This window comes from Thamnophis sirtalis, unplaced genomic scaffold (genome assembly GCF_051295495.1).
Source record: "Thamnophis sirtalis isolate CommonGarterSnake01/CBP01778 unplaced genomic scaffold, rThaSir2_p1.2 scaffold_2, whole genome shotgun sequence".
Lineage (NCBI taxonomy): Eukaryota > Metazoa > Chordata > Lepidosauria > Squamata > Natricidae > Thamnophis > Thamnophis sirtalis.
In genome coordinates this window covers 139939530-139965180 of record NW_028261382.1, presented here as the reverse complement: position 1 = coordinate 139965180, position 25651 = coordinate 139939530, and the positions used below count along the sequence as shown (strand labels likewise).

General features: G+C 37.7%; 1 protein-coding gene across 1 annotated transcript in view; it reads left to right on the top strand.

Moving 5' to 3' along the window:
* XKR4 (XK related 4) overlaps positions 1–25651 on the top strand; it is a 99442-nt gene that overhangs the window by 53007 nt on the left and 20784 nt on the right. The window contains exon 2 of the mRNA XM_014051980.2: positions 15908–16107. Coding sequence (XP_013907455.2) covers positions 15908–16107 — 200 coding nt within the window. The remainder of the gene's footprint in view (positions 1–15907; positions 16108–25651) is intronic.

Here is a 25651-nt window from a genome sequence, read left to right as displayed (position 1 = left end):
TGGAATAACAAGGATCTCCTTTTGAAAATATTAGTTTGATAAACATTCCACATCTTCTAAGTCATTACTAAAATACTGTTTGAATAAACATACAGTAATAATGTTAAAAGAAAAATTAAACACTTTCTAGCAAGCAATTGTAATTGATGAAATGAAAATCCTGAAATTCCTTATAAGACAATGTAATTACAACATATAAATGTATTTGAAATTACATGGAAAATAATCCTAGATTGTTGCAAAGAAATATTTAAAAAAATAATTTCTGCAAGAAATTAGATACATATCACTGGTGGGTTCCGGATCCCGGTGCAACTGGTATGGTGCAATGGGGCCGGGCGTCCACCACATGCACACATGCAGCACACGTACAGTACGTGCATACATACTTACTGCCCGCGATGCTCCAGCTGCTTGGCAGAGCGTGGTGCAAGCGCCGTCCGCTCTGTGCGTGGAAGCCCTGATCAGTTCAAATACCAGTAAGGAGGGCAGGCAAGCAGGCCCTCCGGAGCACTGTACCGGAATGGTACCTGGTGCTCTCAGCAGGCACCAGTACGCCCATACCAGGGCATAGCGGTCGTATCCCACAACTGATATATATACTTGCTTCCATTTTTTGCAGCTCAGATATAGTAATTTATATTCACATTCAAAGTCACAGGATATTGACCCTTGCTACCTTGCATAAAAGAAATTTACAAAAATGTTGGCTTCCAAGATGATTGATTCAATAACCAATCTTCTGTTTGTTTGTTTGCATATTTTATTTATTTATTTATTTATTTATTTATTTATTTTTGAAGTTTCATGAGATTGGAAGCTAAATTATTCCAGAGCAGGGAACAGCCCATAGAGATTCCTATTTTCAAATCTCTTCCAGCCATAGTACTATGCAAGGAGGCTTCAGCACTTGGACTGGATTGGCAAAGTTGTTTTAAGCATCAACTATATTGTGGACAATAGCATTATTGAAATAGAACAGGGGTGTCAAACTCAATTTTATTGCACCAGGGTTGTATTTGATGTCAGGGCAGCTGGAGTGTCCAGGGCCAAGGTGGGTGTGGCCAGCTCAACATCACTTGTGTTGGAGGTGCCTGTGCTGGCTCGAGCACTCTGGCACAGGAAACAGGCTCCCAGACTTTGTTTTCTGCTGTGATGGCCTCCTGCAACCTTCTGCCAGCGAAAATGGAGATGCGGCCCTTGTGAATTCTATTTTTTCTGGCAGAGGCACTTTGCCAGTCCTTTGCTGTTCCAGGGCAGTTCCATGGACCAGATCTTTGCACCTATGGGCAAGATCTGGTTCCCGAGCCTTAAGTTTGATGCTCCCAAGGTAGAACATCAGTAGACTGCTGTAAAAGGTAACAATTTCAGATTTATATATTTATATTCAATATATTAATATATTAAAATTCCACAGCCATTTCTCAAGCTCACTGGACAACTTTCACTTATGATAAAATAATGGTAGTGCATATCATACTTCAAACAATGGCACAATTTGGATGGTATCACTGCAAATAAGGTTGGGGTGACACTCAAATCCACCTAGATCTGCTAACCAGTTTTCACTCATCACCTAAATGGCCAGAAAAATATTGTGGCAATCTAGAGTAATCTTGTTTCATAGGTCCCCCACCCACCCCAATTTTGTAGTTATCATTGAAGGTAGTAAGTTAAACTCTCAGTTGATAATTTTGAGTGATACAACTGAATGATACAAATTACTTTAGCTTCAACAATACAAGTCCCATAAATTTAATTGGCTTAGTCAACTGACACATTTTCCTAGTTGTGTAACATGCTCACTCTCTTCACATATCCCAAGGCCTCAGAGGCAAGAGCTATAAATAGATATTAACATAAATCTTCCATGGATAAGATAAAATTATTACACTTTAAGCCTGTTTTCTGTATAAATCTGTATATGAAATGCCTTCAATACATGTTTCATTTAGTTTTCCTTGAGCTTTTGCTTTATGACTTTTACTAACTTATTATTTCTTAATATTTATTAGCTTATCTCCATCAATTTTGGACAATATGTTTGGAAAAGCTTGTTGAAATTTTATTTTTATTTTTAATGTATGATTCAAGAGCTATAGATCACCATTCCTAAACTAAAACATGCAGCCTTCTCTAGATACATCTGGTTAGAAACCACAACTTATACCTCTGCCCTTTATGAATGGGTGGTTCTGCATAATATACCCACAAGAGGTAGAAGTATTTAAAAAGTGAAGATGAAAGATATGCCGGGATAATAAAAGTCTTGCCACTATTGCATGTGCACTGACTCAGCCATACATATAAAAGGATGAAGTTTTAATCATGCTGCCATGACTTCCATTTTGAATCTGGGAAACAAAGGCACTCTCATTCTTTATATGCCTAAGGTGCATCTCATTTACACAATCATGGTTTGTCTCTGTTATATTACTCTGTAATAATACTGATACAGCTTTTTTCTTGATAATAAATGGCTCACAGATGTAAGTAATTTTATTAAAGTACATGAAACAATACTCTAAATATAAATTAGTTTTCTATGAATCTATGATAGACGTAGGCAAGGACTCTGTGCCTTTTAAAATTTTGAGACTGTTGTAGCTAAGGAATTCTGGGAGCTGAAGTTTACATAGCTTCAAATTGTAAAGGTTTATAAAAATTGATACAGACTAATTTTGACATCTCACGTAAGAGAAATAGCATTAACCCAAACACTAAGCAAATTGGTGGCTTTGGTTTCAAATCATCCAAAGAAGAAGAATAACAATGGATGTATTTAGATATTATGTTACAGCAAAATCATATAGATAGCTGTTTTTGCCTTCTTTTTATGGTGGATTTTACAGGAAGGAACTAATAATGTTCCCAGAAGCCAAGGACTATAGTTGTTTTGTCCAAGTGAACTGAAATTTTTCATAAAGGGAACATTCCATAATCTACCAATAACTTACCTATGACTGCAGATTCCAAGCTAAATGATTAGAAAATTTCCAAATGATATCACGTCTTCCTTAGATAATTTAAAAAAGAAACTAAAAGGCTATGTTTAAGATTTATGCAATAAATGAGAAGGATATACAAAGGGACATGAAAGTTTTAAAGAATGGTATATTTGTACCATGCAGCAATGATTAAGTGTAGATGAAAATTTGTACCATGATTGTCTGTACCATGATTGTCTGGCCAGCTGGTCTTGGTGCGCACCCAAATGCCAGAAACCAAAGGACCAGGTGGACGGCACACTCATGCACACCGGCCAGCTGGTCTTCAGTTTTCTGGTGTTCCGGCATACGCATGTGCATGCACACATGCATATGTGTTCTGGTTTGGGCACTTGGTGCCGAAAAGGTTCACCATTACTGATGTAGGGGATCAAGCTAAAGGGTATAAATCAGAATCCACTGCTGCACACCATTTTGGAAATGAAGCATTGTCTGGCAGTTAGTGTAATCTGTGACTATATGTTTCTAAATAGTTTCTGATTTTTTTCCAAAGAGATGCTTAACACAGCAGAATGCTAACTGTTTTATACATTATGCAGAAGATGTGCCTGGTTTTATTGGTAGCCTATCAATGGTCTAGTTAAATGGTGAAAGTGTATGAGAAGGAATTTAAACCATTTTACCTTGCTTTCTCTTAAATGTATCCTAAGACTACAATCCTTGACTAGCATGAAATTTTACAGTGTCTACCATGTAGAAATTTGGGAGTGCAAAATTTCAGACAATTGCTAGATGCATATTTGCACCCTACATGTTAATCTTAACAAATTATAGGATTTATGAATGTAGGTTGTGTAATTTGCAGTGACTGTAATCAGTATAATTGTGATTTTGAACGTAGTATGTGGATAATAGATGTTGCAGCACTCAATATATAAATAACAATGAATTATGAAATTGAAGACGGCTTAAAGGAGAATATAATACAATACAAATAGAAAACGTCTATTTTCACTGGGATGAAATGTTGGAATCCATTTCTTCCTCTTTATTTTGATGCACTGACTGTTTGCACATTACTCTATGTCATAATATGTTGAACCCAGGTAAAGTTAGAAGATATAATTTAGAACATGAAAAGTAAGTGAACCCAAGGGGTTTTATTCAGTATTGTGGTTTAAAATGATGTGTAAATCCATACACTAAATAAAATATATAGTATAATTTTAAATAACTTATAATGTATCATTTTTTAAAATTGTTTAAACATTTTACTGGGATGTCTTTCAAAAGTTTGTATCCATACTTAATCATAATTAGAATTCCTTATGCATAAAAGACCTTATCAAAAATAAGAAACAGAAAAGAGAATGTTGCAAGCACAAATGTTATCCAGGCTAACTATGTTGGATGACATTTTAAACACAGAAAATTAAAAGCTGATAAAATAATGCTGACCTTTTAGTCTAAGAAAACAAAGTTCCTGATAGCTAATTTTGAATTCAGTGAGTATCATGTATATCTCTGGACACAAATACAAATATTTGTGAGTAGGATGGGAGCTAACATTACCTTAGTCATTTTTCCTTCAAACATTTATCTGAAAAGCAGAGTATGAATGTATGGACATAGACTCGTAAAATAAAGAATGAACATGCATATAATTGAGAAAAATTCTTATATTTTCCTAGCTTAAATATAGAATTCTTTATTAGCCAAGTGTGGATTACACACAGAAGGAATTTGTATCCGGTTCATTAACTCCCAGTGTTCATACAACAATAGCAATAACATTTAGACTTATATACCACTTTACAGCGCTTTACAGCTCTCTCTAAGCAGTTTACAGAGTCAGCATACTGCCCCCAATAATCTGGGCCCCCATTTTACACACACACCCTCAGAAGGATGGAAGGCTGAGTCAACCTTGAGCCTGGTGGGATTTGAACTACCAAATTGCAGGCAGCCAGCAGAAGAAGCCTGCAGTACTCCACTCTAACCACCAGATGGTACCATAGTGGTGTCATAGTGGTGAGCCTATCATAATAGTGATAGATCATTATCATACTTACTGTAAAAATACATTCATCATAAAATATTAGATGCAACACATAGTGACAGCCATGGATACTAAATAAGCAATCAACATAAATGATACTAGCAATATTGATACTAAGTAAACAATAATAATCATAAGATACAAACAACAAAGTTATAGTCATGAGAAGATAAGGAGATAGATAATAGGGAAGATGAGAATCATGATGGTAAAACTGCCTTTCTAGATAGTTTGACAGAATTGTGGGAATCAGTTGTTTAGCAGAGTGATAGCATGGTGGGGAAACAGTCCTTGAGTTTAGTTGTTCTTATGTGCAGTGCCCTATAACATCTTTTTTGGTTAAAACATTTTATGCCCAGGATGCGACAGGTCTGTAGATATTTTCATAGCCCTCTCTTTCTGGCTCCTTGCAGTATATTCCCAGGATCATGGTAGTAAGCGGATCATTCTGGGTCCTCTGCATTACGTTATAATTATTCTGCATGGGAAAAAAGAAGATTCTTAAGCATCAATACAACACAATATTGCAGACTGAGGTCAAACACTGCTGCTGCATCAAAACCATTTATTTCAACATTACCTGCCTTACATTATTGTCCTTAAATAAGTAAGCAAAGAGCATTTTAGATTCTTTTCCAAAAATCCAGTTGTAACACTTGTTTGCAACTCTTTAAAGCAGCTTTTACTCAGAAGTGGCTCAGCAGATGACTCCCTGATTCACTGGAGTTTAAGAAGAGGAAGGACATACAGCACAATCAAATTTGTAAGATTATGTTATTACAGCCAACCTCAATAAATAAGTTTTAGTCTTCCTTAGAGTTGATTTCCTGATCTGACCACACACATTGACAAATAATCACTTGGTTTAAGAACATTGGCAATGTGTTCTTGTCAGAAGGAGAGTTACCAGCAATGTTAAAGGAGGCTGATGTGCCCATTGCTGAAGATGTCATACCTGGATCCAAAGATTCGACTAATTTTCATTTGATCCCCAGTCTCTTCTTTTTAGCTATGTTTATGTGACAGTGGTGGTTGAACAATTTCACAATGCCCTAATTGAACTGGATTATTTGGACTCCTTTTACTCAGATATAGCACAGAGATGGCATTGGGTATTCTGTCATTTGGGACCTTAATGATAATAGTGTATCCCTCCTCATTCTTTTGGACCTCTTGCATTTTTGTACTAGGTCAACCAACTACTTTATTGAACTGCCTACAAGGATTAGAGATTGGAGACATGGTTTGAAGTGGTTCTGCTCCTTCTTTAGCAGGCAATTTCTGTCAGTGGGTAAGGGGGAGATAATAAATTAATCTGATAGAACTGATATGTGAAGTGCTGCAGAAGTCATTCCTCTCTCCCTTGTTCTTTACAATCTATATGAAGCCCTTGGGTAAGGTCATACAATAGTTGGGTGTAGTATCATCACTAGGCTGGTGATACCCACTTTTTCATCACTAACCTGAAGAGTACTGCTGATGTCCATTCCCATCGCCTGGGTGATGGCAGGATCTGGATGGAAGAGAACAGGGTAAGACAGAATTCCTGTTTCTACATAGGTGTTCTCTCTCAATGCCAATGCCTATCTCAGGACAGGAAATACCTATGAAGCAGGGATGGGTTCCAACTTCTTTTACTGCCAGTTCACTCATGTCCACGCTTTGGGTGCATGCATGCTTCAGGCGTGCTCAGGCACGCTTGATGCATGCTATGCATGCATGCGCAGAAGTACAAAAATTGCTTTTGTGCATGCGCAGAAGCAAAAAACAAGATGGCTGGACCTATGCCGCCACCGATAGAATCGGTTTGGGCATGTTTCTGGCTGAGTTATTACCTACTCGGCTTAATTGGTCCAAATTGATCAAAACCCACGTCTGCTAGTTCATGATTAGGGGTTCCTTCTGTAAATATTGTTGCTATTGGAAAAGTAGTGGAGGCACTGGCTAATGGAAACACATGAAGAAGTTAGTTCATGATTTGGGGTAACCCAGCTTCATCTGCTGCACAGTCACAATTTTAACGATATAATGAAATGGCTATAATAAGTCAAGTTCTTATAAGTACCAGAATGGATTGCCGCAATCAAGTGATAAAACTTCCCTTAAAGGGGAGCAATTAAAAAAAACTGCAGCTGATCTAGAATGCAGCAGTCAACATATTTAAGAGCTACTGGCCATTAATGACAGCACATAAAATTAATTTTGTGAGTCCTGCGCTAATAGTCTACTGGTTTCTGGGTACAAATTAAGGTGATGGTATTGTCCTTTAAAAACATTCATGGCTTGGCACCTGCATACTTGCAGGACTGTCTCTCCCAATCGTAATTGGTCCAACCCATTAGAATTTGTAGGGAACAATTGCTTGTACTCCCACGCTTCTAAAAAATGAGAGGAGCCATGGCTCGAAGACACCGTTTATACTTGCGTGTGGCAACATTGGTGCTTTGGAATGGCCTTTTTATAAGATCAAACACTCTCTTCCCTTCCCTCCTTGTTGATTTTCAAGAAACTATTGAAAAGGGGATTATTTCATTGGGCTTTCTCTTAAATTAAGTATTGCATCACTTTTTCTTTTAAAAATGTTACTGTCTGAATCTTGTCTTTGTTATTTGTTTCAAATTGTGCTGTGGATGTTTCAATTCTTACTAAATAATACACTCTGGTGGCACTGGAAGTGCTAGACTGAGGCAACATAAAATTGTAATCAAATAATTAACCTAAAGCAGCAAAGTTCTTAAGCAAAATTCCTAAATAAACCTTCTTGAACATAAGTCCATCTTTTGTGACATTAAGGCCTGTCTTACCATAGAATTATCAGAAATATTGGAAAGACTAACATGCTTATTGCTGTAACTTTTACTAATATATATTGGATTGGCTTTGTACATTTGAAAAACATTACAATGATTGTTTTTATATATTTTTATCATGCCTTTATTACTTTTATAAATAACACAAGATGGTAAATGTACCTACTACTCTTTCATTCTTGTATCACAGACCTTTGAAGAGAGCTGGGCTAAGAATTTGTGACTGGCTTAAAGTCACCCTGCCACCTTTCATTGCTTAAGGTGGGACTAAAAGCTCATATTTTCTAACTTGGTCTCTTAATCACTAGACCAAATTGCTAGACCATTGGTTCTCAATCGTTTCTTCACCACATACCCCCTTTAAATACCTTTTGTGGCTATGGACCACCAAGACTTAACTCAAGATTTAAATCATAACACTTCTTCAAGCCTTTGCAGACCCCTTGTGACAATATTGTGCCCTCCCCAATGGTCGGTGGATGACAGGTTAAGAACCACTGGCCTAGACCAGGGGTCAGCAACCTTAAACACTCAAAATAGCCACAAGGATCCTAACCAGAAGACCCCCATTCAATTTTGGAGCCGACTGGAAGTCCAGTTCCCCCATAGAGTCTCCTCCTAGTACAGCATCCTTTTTCCTCTGCCAACCAGAAGTCTGGTTCCTCCACAAGTCTCCTCCTAGTGTGTCGTCCTTTTTCTTCTACCTGTCCTAACTGAAAGCCCTATCAATTGTGGAGCCGACCAGCGACAGGGAGCAGCAGCAGAGGGATGAAAGAGCCACATGTGGCTCCAGAGCCACGAGTTGCTGAAACCTGGCCTAGACTATTTCCAAAGGGCCCTATAAAAAGCTAAAGTAGTGGTTATTGCAAATTAAATGCAAATGTTTGGGGAGACTATTGTACATCTTCTGAATAAACATGTATTTGATTTAGTAAATTATTTGATTTATTTTTAACATTATGCTTTCTTGTCTTACTTATAAATAAATTGGTGAACATTATCTTTTTAGAAAGTAGGTTAAACTAAGCTAAAATATAATACTAACAATTAAATACACAAATTCAGGTGGCCAAATTCTGCCCTGTAAGTTAAATTTAAGGCCAGATCTCTCTGCCGTGTAGTTCTTAAAATGCAAGTCTTTCTCAAGGGGGAGGAGAAGATATTTGCTTGTAAATCCAGACTTTTAAGAGCTAAGTATTAAACCCTCTGCCTAGCAGACAAATCTTTCACTAAATAGTACTCAGATGTGTTTGAACGTTCTCTTAATAGGAACAGCCTCCTGAGTGAACACAATAAATGTAAATTCCCTAGAAGGAGGATTTGCTGTTCAACAACCCACTCATCTGAACTTGTTAGGTGGGATTCTTTGAAACTAGTCTGTTACGGAAGATGTATATTTTATACAAGACTTGATGTGAAATAGTCTCTGGCACCATACTGTTCTTCATGACAGAAGGTATAATATGAATTATTAAAAATAAACAAACACATGTAGGCTGATTATATAGATGATCACAGTGATTCTCAATCTCCAGGTAATTTCCTGCTTGGATTACTGACTCCTATTATTCTCTGAGGAAAGTATAAATACACAGAACCCTAGGCTACTGGATTTTACTTCCTTTTATTATAATATTCATTCATGCAATATTTATCTATTTTTCCCAGACTTGATTACTTTTATGGAAAAGTAAAATAAATTAGAAAGATATAAGAAAAGGTTTGTTGGATTAATTTTTGAGAAGATACTACAAAACATTTGCAAGGAAATTTACTGTGTACTGGCCATGTAATTCTTTGCCCTGCCATGTCTCTTTTCTGTTCTTTATTTGATTTTTCTTTATAGGTCAGTTTTGTCTTGTTGGTATTCAGTAAGCCTTCATGGTGTATTAGTTTCACTGCATCTTCTTACTGACTTTTTTCAATGGCCTTTTTCTTCTTTACCCATCTGATGTACTTGCAATATTTCAGGCTCCTGATAGTAGTCTATCAACATCACTACATGGATGAAGGACATGATTCATTTCATTATTTTTGTGATCTTTCTATTCAAGTCTTTTAGTTCAGTTTCAGTTCCGGTCCACTATTCCAGCTGTATATGTAATACTGAAATTGCCCATTCGTTGCTATTTCTTCCACTGAGTTTGGCCTTTAAGACCTTCTTCACTCTTATGATATATTCACTTCTAATTTTCTTCTTGACTTCAAATGTACTTGAAGTTGTCAGCGTAAAGAATGCCTAGGTATTTGTAGGAATTGTCTTCATTTAGACTAGGGATGTCAAACTTGATTTCATTGAGGGCTGCATCAGGATTGTATTTGACCTTGGAGGGCTGAGGTGGGCATGTCCAGGGTGGGAATTGGCCAGCTTGATGTTACTTGTGATGGGAGCACCTGTAGTGGCCCGAGAGCTCTGCCAGACAAAATGGGCTCTTGAGCTCCGTTTTCAGCTGCGACGGCCTCCTGCAATCCTTTGCCAGCAAAAACAGAGCTTGAGAGGGCTGCCCGCAGTCCTCCTGAGCTCAGTTTTCACTGGCAGAGACATCGGGGGCCAGTCCAGAGCATGCCCAATGGGCCAGATCGAAGCACCCTTTGGGCTGGATGTGGCCCCCGGGCCTTGAGTTTGACACCCCTGATCTAGACCCTCAATGTTATTTCCATAGGGCTCTTTTCACTATTTTTCCTGAGGGTCATGAGGGTGGCACGTTTGTCTAATTCAAACTCTGTTGCAATATTTTGGGTGCATACTTGGGCAGTGTTGAGCAGCGATTCTATTTCAAATGTGTTTTTCCATACAGCATCAGATCTTGCATGAAAAGGAGGTGGGATAGCCTTGAATATGTTTTTTATGTTTGATAACCATGGCCTGACTGTTTAGTATTGTTTGCAGAGAAATCAGTGTAATGAAAAACAGCAGTGATAATAATGAATTTCCAAGAAAATTCCACTCTTATTAGTTATTCTATTCCCCCAGTTTATCACTACTGACCAGCAACCATGTCCTCCGTTGTGTTATTGAACTTTGCACAAAGCTGATGTTTCTACTGATTCCTGTTATTTCTAGGCACTTGATTATCCAATCATGTAACAGGGAGTTGAATGTGTTCTTGCAATCAACCCAAGTACATTCAAGCTAGTTTTCTTTCTCTTGCAATTTGCCACAATCATCTTTTCAATTAGGAATTGATCTTTTGTTTCTCTATTAATATTATCTTGATTGTACATGCTTAAGCAACATCTCAGCTACATATGAAGCATGTTTTTTTTATTTTACTTAGGATTCCATATGGTAAATTAACCATCAAAGACATCCATTTTTCTTAGATAAAAAAAATCCAAGGAATAACAGAACAGAATTGGAAGAGACCTTGAAGGTCTTTTAGTCAACACTCTGCAGGAAACCTTATACCATTTCAAACAAACCTATAGTATTTAGTTTAAAAATTCATAGGTCAATTTATCCCTGGATAGCTTACACATATATGGTAATTTAGTTCGACATTTTGCTGTTTGTTTTCTAGATAGTCAAATGTTATATTATTCTTTGTTTCAGAATATATTCCGTGCCCAATTTATTTTAAAAATCATCAAACTCCAACATATTTGAAAAAACTAAGCTTTAAAATTGCAACTTTATAATAAAATCAATGTAGATTAAATTTTACAATAGTAAACTTGATATGCTCGTGAAAGTTGGGTATCTAATAAAATATTTTTATGGATATCCATGTTTGGAACAAAATGTTACATATCCCTAATAGGAAAACAAATGAATGTTCATAAGAAAACTTATGCTCCCCCACACTTTTATATATGGTTAAAACTGATAAGCAAACATTTCAGGGGAAAAAATAGTTCCATAAATGTTTGTATAAATAATAACTTCTGTTGAGCTAAAAATATAGTGAATTTTTCTGGTAACTAGGCAACAAGAAAAAAGTCACTTACCTGAATTGCAGTTTGTTTTATGTTATTTCTAAATCCTAACTATACAGATTTTTATTCTCTGTTCTTCAAGATGGCACAAAGAGTGCCCGTTTATTGTTTAGCTAAATTGCTTAATGTATTATTTGATAGAGAAAGCAAATCAGACAATCTCTCCTTTATCTGTAATCAGTTATTAGTATTTATCCCTTATCTTTTTATAAATATATGAACATAATGTAGCAAATGGCATACTTCGGTAACTTGCATAAGTATCAGAATGTTGAAGGCATGAAATCAGCATTTTTTCTTTTATGCCAAGCAATTCAAATATTGCTCCTTTCTTATTATCTTCATAGAGTATATATTTTATTCTTATGTGCTGCTTATTTTACACTTAACTAAAAGACAAAGTAGATTTTTCTGCCTGATATATATAATTTGATATGAAAATGGAGCAACTAAAGGAAAATGGTAAGATACCTGATATATTCAATTGACTTCTAATGTTTTCATCTCATTCCCATCGATTACTTTTCTTTCCCTTACCCGCTTTAGTAATATTCCCAGCAAATCATTCAGAAGAAAGTTGTGAATCTTGATTTGAAAAGTGGGACATCTTTCATCTTCTAGAGCAGCAATGGTGAACCTTTTTTGGCTTGTGTGCCATAAGGGGGGAGCGCAGGAGGGTGCGCAGGTGTGCGCACCCATAATGCAACCTGCTCTCCTCATTTTTCCATGCTTTTTTCGCCCTTCCCAGGCTCCAGAGGCTCGGAAGGGCAAAAAACGACCCTACAAGCAAACTGGATTACTTCCACTTTGCTCATAGGGTCGGTTTAAGCTCTCCAGAGGCTTCAGGGACCTTCAGGAGGTTTCCCTGAAGCCTCCGGAGGACTAAAAAGGACCCTACGAGCAAACCGGGACTTCCGGTTTGCTCATAGGGTAGTTTTTAGTCCTCCGGAAGCTTCAAGGAAGCCTCCTGAAGGTCCCTGAAGCCTCTGGAGGGCTTAAACTGACTCTACGAGCAAACAGGAAGTGACTTCCAGTTTGCTCGTAGGGTCCTTTTTAGTCATCCAACAGCTTCAGCGAAGCCTCCTGAAGGTCCCTGAAGCCTCCGGAGGGCTTAAACTGACCCTATGAGCAAACCAGAAATCTGTTCCCGAACTTCCGGTTTGCCCATACTGCCATTTTTTTTGCGGTCCGGAGGCTTCAGGGAAGCTCCTGAAGCCTACGGGGGGCGGGGGGCTCTTTTCACCCTCCCCAGGCTCCTATAAAGCTTCTGGAGCCTAGAGAGGGCAAAAAATGTCTTTAAAAAAGGCTGAACTGAGTTGGCCAGCACACCTATGCGTGCTGGCCAGCTGACATGGCAACGCCTCATGTGCCCTGACAAATGGCTCTGTGTGCCACCTCTGGCATGCGTGCCATAGGTTCGCCATCCCAGTTCTAGAGAAATTTCAAACTTTTTCAGGCAGCAGAACTTGCCAGCTGTAGAATTTTTTAAAAGCAAAATTCTGAAATCGAATTGTAGTTCGAAGTTCGAATTGTAGAAAGTTGGCTCATTTAAAGGGGGGTGGGGTTGTACCTCTTTTTCACAGAATGCCACAAAACCTCAAAGATTCCTCAAGGCAGAGTTTGAATAACCTCCAATCTAATATATTCTGTATTTCAGACTTGACTCATGATAGAAATGCTATTTGTATATATGGAATGATTAAGGCTGCAGTCTTATGCTTCCTGATAAGACCACTCAGTACTGTAAAAGTTACAATATTAATTCAAAGTCTGTCAATCCTCACCAAATTGGAAGATTTTCAACATTCCCCTACAACCTGCTGTGTGAAACTGTTAAAGAAATAGTAATGGTGGTAATTTTATTAGTCATTTAGAATTGGAGGGACAATTACTTCCATTGTTTAGTAGGATTTTTTTAATTGAATTTATTTAGTTACCTATCTGTAATTCTGAATGGCGTTCTTACTTGAAATCATGAATCTTTTCTGAAAAATTCTCCAAAGTTATATACATAAGATCACAGAGTTGAAAGGCATCATTTAGGTGAAGTCAGTCCCCTGCTCAATGCAGAAATCCAAATTATGGTATAGCACCTCAGCTATATGGCTATCTAGGCCCTGCTAAAATAAGTGCAGTGATCAGCTGTATCCACTATCAAACTGTTCTTTTTTTTCTAAGTTTAAATTAAATTAAATGTTTCCTTTAAAAACCTTTTAAAATGTTCATTTGGGAATTCAACATTATTTGATGTTACATCATTTGGCTACAAATCAAATCATGCCATCCAGAGTCACCTTGTAGGGGAGATGAGCAGCATAAAAATTAATAAATAAAAATAAATTGCCAACCACTTCTGACTTATTGCTTCTGAGGGGTCATTGGTGCTCTCTCAGTTTGGTTGTTTTCTTGCAGATGTTTCATTACTCAAACTGGGAAACATCATCAGTGTTAGTGAGGAATGCGGTTTGTTCCCTATTTTATGTTCTAGTGCAGTGGTTCTCAACCTTTGGGTAGGTACCCCTTTGGGGGGTCAAACGACCCTTTCACAAGGGTCGCCTAAGACCATTGGAAAACACACATTTTCTAAAAAATATGGAAAACATAAATAATTTTATGGTTGGGGTTCACCACAACATGAGGAACTGTATTAAAGGGTTGCGGCATTAGGAAGGTTAAGACGCACTGTTCTAGTGACTTGCTCTATCAGTGTTGGTGGGAGTTGTCTTAGTGATTCCTTAGTTGGCCAGTTTAGGCATATCTTGATTAGCATATTGTTTGCTTCTTGATTGTTGTGTCTAATGTTAATGTTGGTGTTAATCTCTGTTCATCTGGCTGTTGCTAGTTCATGAGAACATATTTGGGCCTTTTTGTTCTCTTTTTGACTAGTTAATATTTGATTGTTTCTTTTGCATAATATGTTGTTTGTGTCTATGTTTCTTTAGAAGACCAATTTGTCAGACTGTCAGGCTTCCAAGAATTTCCTAGTCTTGCCATGGTCTAGAAGGGTCACAATTTCCAAGTTGAAACTATGTTTAAGTCTGTTCATGTGTTGTGAAATTAAGTAATCATGACTACTAATTGGTTTCATGGATGTGCTCTGCTAGTCTTCCACTTGTTTGTCCTGTCTTAATTCCAGTGTAATTCTTACACTGTATGTTGTAGATAACTCCTGGTTGTTGTTTTTTTACAGTTCCTGTGTCTTTTGATTTACTTAGAATGTTTTGGAGGGCTTTAATTGGTATTTGTGGTATGTTGATGTCATGTGCTTGTAATAGTCTGTTGGTGGTTTCTGAAATGTTTTAGATGTGTGGCAGTGTTATCCTTTTCACAGCTTGTGTTGGTTGTCCTTTATTGAGTTCAGTGGTCAGGCACTTTTTGATAAAATTGCATGGATATCCATTGTGTTGGAAGATTTGTATAGATTATTTCTTTCTTCTTTCAGATATTCAGAGTTGCTGCACTGTGTTTGTACTCATCTAAATAGTGTTCTTCTACAGCTTCTCTTGTGGGATGGTGGGTTGTTACTTTGCTAGTGCAGCTCTTGGTTGGGGTGGGTGACTTTTCGATAAATTTGTGTTTCTAGTTTGCTATTGCAGTCTCTGTTGATAAGGATATTCAAGAAGGTTAATATATTGTTGTTTTCTACTTCTCTTAATAGCACTACAATGACTAACACTGTTTAAGCTCACATTTGTTTAATCATACAGTACAATAATACAATAGCAGAGTTGGAAGGGACCTTGGAGGTCTTCTAGTCCAACCCCCTGCCTAGGCAGGAAACCCTATACTGTTTCAGACAAATGGCTATCCAACATCTTCTTAAAGACTTCTTAATCAATCCATTTTTTTGACTTTTTACCTGCTTCAGTGCTCAGTGCTTCCTTCTGGACGTTCACAAAGATGGTTGGGAACAAAAAAGTCAAGGCCACAACCATGCGATGGAAGTCATTCCTTTTTTCACATGGATCATGTGAAAAAAGAGGCAGGGCTACCATCGCAACTATATATATAACAATAGATGTAGTTAATGTATTCTGTTTAATAAATATATTTTAATCAGTTCTATTTATTATATCTGCAGAAATGTAGAGTATTAAATTATAATATTTACACTATATTACAATTTTAGCCTTATTCTTAAACTTTTTTTCTAGATATTTCCATACTATATATTTGGGCATTCGGAGTAGACAGAGTGCAGAGAATGACAGGTGGCGTTTTTATTGGAAAATGGTCTATGAGTATGCAGATGTGAGTATGCTGCATTTGCTTGCTACATTTCTGGAAAGTGCCCCACAATTGGTCCTCCAACTCTGCATTGTTGTACAGACACGTACCCTTCAGGCCCTTCAAGGTAAGGATTTCCCTGTTACTTTTTTCTAGATTTATATCTATGCGTATAAAAACCTGGATTAGCTTCACAGTTTAATTTCACGGGCAATAACATTGCTTCATCAGATTGCAATCAAATTAAAGATCTTTAGACTACTTTTCAGAAATAAAGTTACATCAGATTTCTACAAGACTAGACACAATATATATGACTTTAATATTTTTACAGATCTAACTATCTTCTGTACAAACTCTAAAACATAAATGAGCCATCTATAGTTCATAAGCCATCTGCAACCCCATAAATTTTTGGAAGAGCAAAGTTGGCATGTCTTCTCTCTCTTCTCTCTTCTCTCTCTCCCTCTCTCTCTCTCCCCCTCCCTCTGTCCCTCCCTTTTTCTCTATAGATATAGAGACATAGATAAACAGAGTTCTGAAAATAGAGTTCTCACAACAATCCCTGCTAATACTATTACTCAAACAAATAAACTGGTATACACTACAAATGCTGTATTTGATGATAAGTATTCTAAATTAATTAAATATTTCAAACCCCAAGTCCTTTCTTTCCAAGGAGGCAGGTATGTAAAATATGTATTCATCTCTTAACTCCTCAAAATACAAACAACTACGTTATAGGATAATGGCACAAACTGTCAAGTTGGAATTTGTACAGACATCATAGCCATGCACTAACAATGAACATCAAACAAATAGCAGTAATACAGAAACTTTGTAATTCAGCCATGCATATGTATCAACTGATTTTTTTCAATTTGATAAGAGGAAGGATTTATAATCAATTTTGAGGGAAATCAGTTTTTTGATAAAGTGATGATTATTTTCTCTTCCAAGTTACTCTTTGAATGATAATGTTTCATTAGAAAAGCAAGCCAACTGTTCACAGAGGCTCCATTTGCATTTTTATGTACATAATACACAGGAACATTCTAATACATGTGCATAAGTGAAAGAAGACATTCCACCCACCACCTATTTGCATAGAATAGTGTTTGAAATCAGACTTGACATTTGAGATGTTCTGATTTTAAGAACTGTATCTTGAGAGGGTGGCCTTTGATTAGAATAAGTAGACAATTTTACATGTGTGAATATCTAATTGTGTATAAGTTTGTATTCTATTGCTAAATCTTGCCTTTAATGATTAATCTGATAGTGTCAATGATTTTTCTCTATATATAATACTTTGCATGCACATTAGAAAGCATAAATAAATGGAGTACTGTTTCTTAAATCATATATTCTGCTGTTGGATCAATTAAGAAATAGAAATTCATTCTAGCATTTTAGAATGCTTTAGCAGACATCATACAATGAAAAAAAATTTTGTAGTCATGATACTTCTATCAAAGGAAAATTCATTTCCTTTGTTTTAATGCTTTATATTATTTTGTACCTTATTGCCTTTAAAATCTGTGTTATCTTTTTACAAATGAATATAATTAAATATATGCTGGTGCCACAAAATATACCTTTGTAAAATAAAAGATTGATATGTGAGATATATATCAATTACTGATTTTTACTATTTTTAAAACCAAGTTACTTTTAAGTATTGATCTCTTCATTTGTTATTGTGCCATGCTATGTTGGAACACTTTCATTTTTTCTAACTTATAGAATTTATGCAATGGGGCTCAGAAAACTACCTGTCAATTTACTACCAGAATGGTCCTCTGAAAACAAGATGGGACCAAATTTGGATTGGAGAAGAAAACAAAGTTTGAGTTTGAAAAATGGCTAGATCAGCTCAAGGGCTCCAGAAAAGAAATAACCAGGAAACAATTTCCCAGTGGATCTCTATGGAGGAATAGTTAGATAGTTGTCCAGAAAGTTGCTCACAGTTCCATCCCAAGCACCCTTACTCCCAACTACATGATCCAGACTAGGAGCTCAGCATTTGCAGCCTACCCTGCACTTCCCTTGCATGTATACACCCAAACACATTCAGATGCTCCAAGAGAGGAAAGCAAAAGCACACCTAAAGGTATTATATCCATGCATCAGCTGATTAGATTCTCATAGACACACAAACAACAGATGTGCAAACAGCCTGATTAGTTTATGGTGAGAAAGTATATGCAAATCAAGATGCAACATGTTACATAGTTACAAAGAAGAACATTCAGATGTTTCTATCATAGGAATCCAATGTGAACTGTAATGATCAAACTGTAATGAAATGTACATTAAAATGCCACAACCAAATCCTGGCCTTTCCTATTTCTGCCCTGATATTGTACACAAATATTTGAATCTCGTGGTTTAAGTCTGATGTCACAAAACACACATTTCATTTGTCTCCTGTTCCATGACTCTTAAGGTTGAAAAAAGGTTTGAAAAGTATTTTAAAAAACCTAGCTGCATATTTTCCGTACTTTGTCTTCTGTTCAATTGTGTCCAATTCTTTTAAGACTGCCTGGACAAGTCCCTGCAGTTTTATTAACAAGATTTTTTTAAAGGAATGGTTTGTCATTGCTTCCCTTCTGGGGCTCAAAGGGAGTGCCTTGCTCAAGATCAACCAGCTGACTTTATGCTCAGGTGGGAATAGAAAGCCGGGTCTCTTCTTTCTGGACTGATACCTTAACCATTACATCAAACTGGCTACACTTATTCTATTTCATTTTGGGAAAGGTGGGTAGAGGAATTATGTCATGTCTATTGACATTTTTTTCCAAGTTTTTAATCTCAATTTTAGACATGAACTACCCTACCTGCAGATTTTCAATAAATGGCAGACAAATCTTACACTGGTGATTTTCTATAGATAATATAGATAATATAGATAATAATGAAGTAACTATTAATTATCAAATTAAAACTGATATTTTTATTACACTCCAATAATCAAAAATAATAGTTAAAATTGGACAGATACCACATTACTGGATGGCAAAGAGTAAATTGTGGAGAGGAACATCTTTGTCAAAAGCTTCTGATGGTTGGCCCCCCAAAACTGGGAGTTGCAGAGTTGATGCAGAATGAATCTTTGAAGCCAAAGATCATTCTTCTCCTGATGGTTCACCATAATGGTCGTTCACTATATCTGATTGGTGTCTGCATAACCAGTATCTCCCCTACTGACTTACATAGGATGGAGAACTCCTAGTATTAAAGAACTACAGGGCTGCTAAACTCCTGGTTTCACTTTCTTTCCTCATCAACCAACCTGGACATGATAATAGTCCACTATTTTGATAGTCTCTTGCTCCCCTTAGATGCAGATAAATCTTCTTTCTTCCTAAACACTCACAACTCAAGAAGTTGCTTTGGGTTGCATACTATGTTTCTACTGTATCAAATCAATTTTAAGGGATGAAAGAGTTTACATTTCCTCAGAACAATAGATTAGATTAACATACAGTGGAACTTCTCTTGTTAGAAGATCAAGCTGTCTAAATCCATTTTGGATAATTCACAACTGCATAGCCTTTAACTTAGCATAGTAACTATTGTTAACAGATTAATTAAAATTTTAGAAACATACTCAAGGGTTACTAGCATTGTTTAATGCTTTAGGCATTGAAGTAAGACTGGGGAAACTCACATACAAGTCCCTGTTAAGCCACAGAAACTCATTGATAGTCAATCACTATCTCTCAAGAGTTGTTTTGTGGGAGGAAAAGTAATGCAATAAATGTGACCCTGAACCCACAAAAAACAAATAGGATGTAAAGGTAACAAATCAAATTGGTAAAGATGCATAATATCCTGACATGAATACATAAATAGAAGGAAAAAGAATATACATTTACATTTCTAGGGAAGTTAAGCAATAGACATTTTTAAACTAACTTTTAACTGACAAGTGTTGTGATTTTGTTTTATCCTTTAGAAAGGGCAATCTTTTACTCAAGAATAGAACATAATGACAATTCACTGTAGCTCTTCAGATAATATAATATTTAAGAGGCTGAAATACTATAGAACTGTATAAATGAAGCTTAATTTTTCACAGCTGCGCCCTGTTGCAGCAGATTTTATTTTTAAATACCAAAGCAATGCCTTCTCATTTTCTTTTTTTCTAAATGCAGCCTCAGAAGAAAAGGCCAATTGCTATGCCAATTATTCAGTGATCAATGCACATCCTTTTCAATGTTTTCAGAGGATTGTGTCATTAGAATTATTATTCAGCAACTTTTTTCTTCTGTTGAGAAGACTAGTCATCAAAAATATATTCTGTGTCAGAGCCCCAGAATCTAATTTATTTTACATAAACACATTTATGAAACAATGAATATCAGTTAGATCCTTTAAAATGAAGAGAACACTATCATGTTATATTTTACTAGGCAGAATAAAGCATACAGTTCAACATTCAAGCACTCCTTTCTCCATTCAGATCTACATCTGAAGATGCAATGAACAGCCAATTTCATTCAAGCCTTAATTTTTTTTAAATAATTTCTAAAATCAAACAGGGATGAGATTGAGCAAAGTCACCTTTTTATACAGTAAATTTCTAAGTATTTAGTGCTTTCTCAAACCATGTTGTCTGGTGAGATCTACAAGAGATGGTTTTCTGGAATACTGCCATCTACAAAGGATTGAGTAGATAAGGTTGACCCTTCCCTATGATAGCATCCCTTTTTCAGGAAACTTGCCCTGACTATCCAAATCTTACCCATATTATTACACTTCTAGACTATAAATACATGGTTCTTTAGAAGAATATTTGGGTGTATATTATGCTTTTGATGATCCTTTCTTTCGTTGTTGAAGTTCATTATATTTTTAATTTAATGTACTATTTATTTGTGTATATAAGTTGCTCACAGCCTTTGGCAATTGAGTGACATAAAGATATATTTAGTGCAGTAGATAACATCTATGTATAATAATGAATATCTTTCTCATTAAATAGTGAGTTTTTCTATATGTGATTTGAGTTGCCACAAGTGCAATCCATTGAATTTAGCCATTACAGGAAATTCATTACCACTAAATCCTTAGGAATCTCTTGTTCAGTTTCTACTTAAAAACATTCAACAAAGGACACTCTTACTTACTTATTTATTTATTTAACACATTTATATGGTCACCAAATTCACATACATTGACTTTATCATCTCCTGCCATAGTGTTTTCATTGCTGAACAGCTGTTACTGTGAGGAAACATTTCCTAATATTCAGCCAAAATCTCTTTCCTCTGAAAGAATTCTACCATTTTGCTTCATTTCCATGATAGCTGTTCAGATATTAGAAGACTTCTATCGTTTCTGTCCACTGTCTTTCATTCTGTAAGATGAAAATATTCAGTACCTCCAACTATCTCTCAAAAGTTTCTTTTACATACTCCTTTTTTCTTGGTTGGTCTCCTTTTTGACATACTCCAATTTGTAAATACCCATCCTAAAATGTGACACCAGAACTTAGGCAATACTCTAGGTGTTGCCTGCTCAATCATAACACAAAGGAATAATGAATCTTGATCTTGACATTATAATGTGAATGATTCGGTCTAACATTGCCCTTGGCTTTTCTGCAGCTGCATTATACTGTTGGCTCATGTTCATCTTATGATCAAAGTCTCAGATAATTTTTTTCACTAATCTGCATTCATGCCTATTGTTTCTACTATCCACATGCAGGATATTGTATTTGTCCCTGTTGAAATTTATCTTGTTTTTTTTTACCATTTTTCTGCTTTATAGCTCAATGTTGAGTGATGTACATTTACTGGGAATGGCAGAGTGCTTTGTATCCATCTAATGGCAGCATAGGCCAATCCATAATTTGTCATATTCTAATGGGGTATTCTAATAGAATCCCATGGAATAATTTGTTGAATGCTTTGCTGAACTTGAGGCACCATAGTCATCATTTTTCCATAGCAAGGTCAATTGGTCATTCTATGCAAAAGATCAAATTGGCTTGACATGATTTTTTCTACATAAGGCCATACTGGCTCCTGCCACTCTTTTACACCCATCCTTACTATTTACTAACCTGCTTCAGAGTTTGCATGGTATTGAAATCAAGCTCATCATCTGCAATAACTTGATCTTCTTGTCCCCCTTATTGACTATAGGAATAACATTTATTTTTCTCCCAAGTTCTGGCATTATGCCCATTCTACCTGATTTCTCAAAGATTACAGAAAGAGGCTCCAAGAAAATAACCATAAGTTATTTCACAACTCTTGGATGCTGGCCCGGAGTCGTAATACATGATAGGCAGATAATACATGATACCTGATTTCCTAAATTTGTATTCTACTTCTTTCTTTTTTCAGTGTTTTAAGCTTAGGTTCATCCAAACACAATTTCCTGTGAGAGAAAACACCAAAGCAAAGTAGAAATTAACAAATCTCTGCCTTCTTCCCAAAATAATGGTATCATCTTAAAATCCACTCCTACCAGTTGGCTCATACCTTTCTTCCTTTATCCCTTCTTTTTCTTTTTATCTAGCCAAAAAAACTCTTTTTATTACTGTTGGTCTTCCTTGAAAGCCTAGGTGGCCTAAGTAAATCTCCTTGTCTCTTCTGCATATGAAGCACTCAACAATGCAATGAGGATTCATTGGATACATTGGTTTTTCAACCAATGTTTAAGTAGTTAATCTATTCTATTACTACTTTTGTCTCTTTCCCAAATATCTTGTAATGCCCAAGAAGGCATTATCCAAATCTTAGGATAACCTTATCAATTTATAGAACATCTACACAATAATATTTTGTTATTTTCCCTTTCTTATATTTATATCCAAATATTCTTGATTTCATACTTAGATTTTTGGATTTCCATACTAGTGTATCCATAGTATTCCTTTTATGTTGTCATTTGAATAAATTTTGTCTTTCAATTGCAACATTCATTAGTTTTATCCCAATATACTAGTAATTTTTGCTAAATCGCAGTTGATATCCTGCATTCAGTCTTGTCCTTTCTCATGTTTTTCCCCATAGTCTATGCATTTGTACAAAGAGATTGAATTCTTGGATCATATAATTTGATCTATCTTTCCTGTGTTTACATGCCCATGGTTGTATGTCTCTACACTTTGTACACCTCTTCTCATCCTATTTTTTATATTTGGTGCCATTTTCTACATTCTTTTCTTCCTTACACAAAAGGTTCAGAATCATCCGAACATATTTTTCCAGTTGTCATGAGAGGCAGCCTATCTCGTGCCAGCAGTCCCTCATCTTGAATCTTCGCCTAGAGTTGATAGGTGTCCTCTTATCTTTTTTTTGGGGGGGGGGTGTATTTTGACTTGTACTCCTAGCAGTACGATACTATTGATAGATTGAACTGTTCTTTTCTTTTGTATAAAGATAGATGCAAAAATGAATTAAGCAGTTCAACTTTCTTCCTTCTACCCATCAACTCTTTGAATTTGAATTTAATTTGAATTTACTTTATTTGTATGCCGCCCTTTTCCCTGAGAGGGACTCAGGGCGGCTCACAATTCAAGGGAGGGGAAAAAAACAAACAAACAAAGTTACAAAACATAAAGACCATACACAGCTAAAAAACACAACAATCGTACCATTCAAAGTGGGGCTGCAAGTCTTTAGCCCCAGGCCTGTCGGAACAGCCAGGTTTTAAGGGCTATGCGGAAGGCCTGGAGGGTGGTGAGGGTACGAATCTCCACGGGGAGTTCGTTCCACAGGGTCGGAGCAGCCACAGAGAAGGCCCTCCTCCGGGTAGTCGCCAGTCGACACTGGGCGGCTGATGGAATTCGGAGGAGGCCTAGTCTGTGGGATCTTATTGGTCTAGTGGAGGTAATTGGCAGTAGGCGGTCTCTCAAGTACCCAGATCCAATACCATGAAGGGCTTTGTAGGTGACAACTAGCACCTTGAAACGAATCCGGAGATCAACAGGCAGCCAGTGCAGCTCGCGGAGGATAGGTGTTACGTGGGTGAATCGAGGAGCACCCACGATCGCTCGCGCGGCTGCATTCTGGACTAGCTGAAGTCGCCGAATACTCTTCAAGGGCAGCCCCATGTAGAGCACATTGCAGTACTCCAGCCTAGAGGTCACAAGGGCACAAGTGACTGTTGTGAGAGCCTCCCGGTTCAGGTAGGGACGCAACTGGTGCACCAGGCGAACCTGGGCAAATGCCCCCCTGGTCACAGCTGACAAATGGTGTTCAAAAGTCAGCTGTGGGTCCAGGAGGACTCCCAAGTTGCGGACCCTATCTGAGGGGTGTACTATTTGACCCCCCAGCCTGAGAGATGGAACACTTGGCCAATTAGTAGGAGGGAAGCACAACAGCCACTCAGTCTTATCTGGATTGAGTACAACCTTGTTAACCCCCATCCAGTCCCTAACAGCCTCGAGCCCTGGCTCATCATGTCCATCGCTTCATTGAGTTGGTACGGGGCGGACAGATACAGCTGTGTATCGTCCGCATACTGGTGGTATTTTATCCCGTGCCGTCGAATGATCTCACCCAGCGGTTTCATGTAGATATTGAAGAGGAGGGGTGACAGGACCGAACCCTGCGGCACCCCATACGTTAGGGGCCTAGGGGTCGATCTCTGCCCTCCAACTAACACCGACTGCGACCTGTCCGACAGGTAAGAGGAGAACCACCGTAAGACAGTGCCTCCCACCCCCACCTCCTGCAGTCGTCGCAGAAGGATACCATGGTCGATGGTATCGAAAGCCACAGAGAGGTCAAGGAGTACTAGGATGGAGGCATGACCTCCATCCCTGGCTCTCCAGAGATCATCGATCAACACGACCAAAGCGGTTTCCGTGCTGTAGCCAGGCCTGAAACCCGACTGGAAGGGATCTAGATAACTGGTTTCCTCCAAGGACCGCTGGAGCTGAAAGGCCACCACCTTCTCAACAACCTTCCCCACAAAGGGGAGGTTGGAGACTGGACTATAGTTGTTTAGGACAGCTGGATCCAAAGATGGTTTCTTCAGGAGGGGTCTCACCACCGCCGCCTTTAATGCGGGGGGAAAGACCCCCTCCCGAAGGGAGGCGGCAACAACCCCCTGGATCCAGCCCCGTGTCACCTCCCTGCTGTTAACAACCAGCCAGGAGGGGCACGGGTCCAGTACACATGTGGAGGCACTTACAGCTCTCATGGCCTTGTCCACATCCTCAGGGGTAACAGCTTGAAAATCAATCCAGTGATGTCCTACCAGATTATCCCTTGGTGCCTCAGCTGGTTCTGCGGGATTGGAGTCCAGGTCCGTCCGAAACCGAGCAACTTTATCCGTGAGGAATTGGACGTAGTCCTCAGCTCTGCCCTGCAAAGGATCACTCATATCCCTCCTATTTAGGAGGGAACGGGTTATCCTGAACAAGGCGGCTGGGCGCGACTCAGCGGAAGCAATCAGAGAGGCAATGTATGTTCTTTTTGACGTCCTAATTGCCCGGATGTAGACTCTGATGCTGGATGTTAAAAGTGCTCGGTCTGACTCGGATTTTCTGGATCTCCATCGGTGCTCTAGGCGTCTCTTTTGGCGCTTCATCTCCCGGAGTTCCTCAGTAAACCAAGGGGCCCTCCTGGATCCACTGCCTCGGAGCGGCCGTAAAGGCGCAATCCGGTTAAGAGCCCCTGTCGCTGCTGAATTCCAAGCAG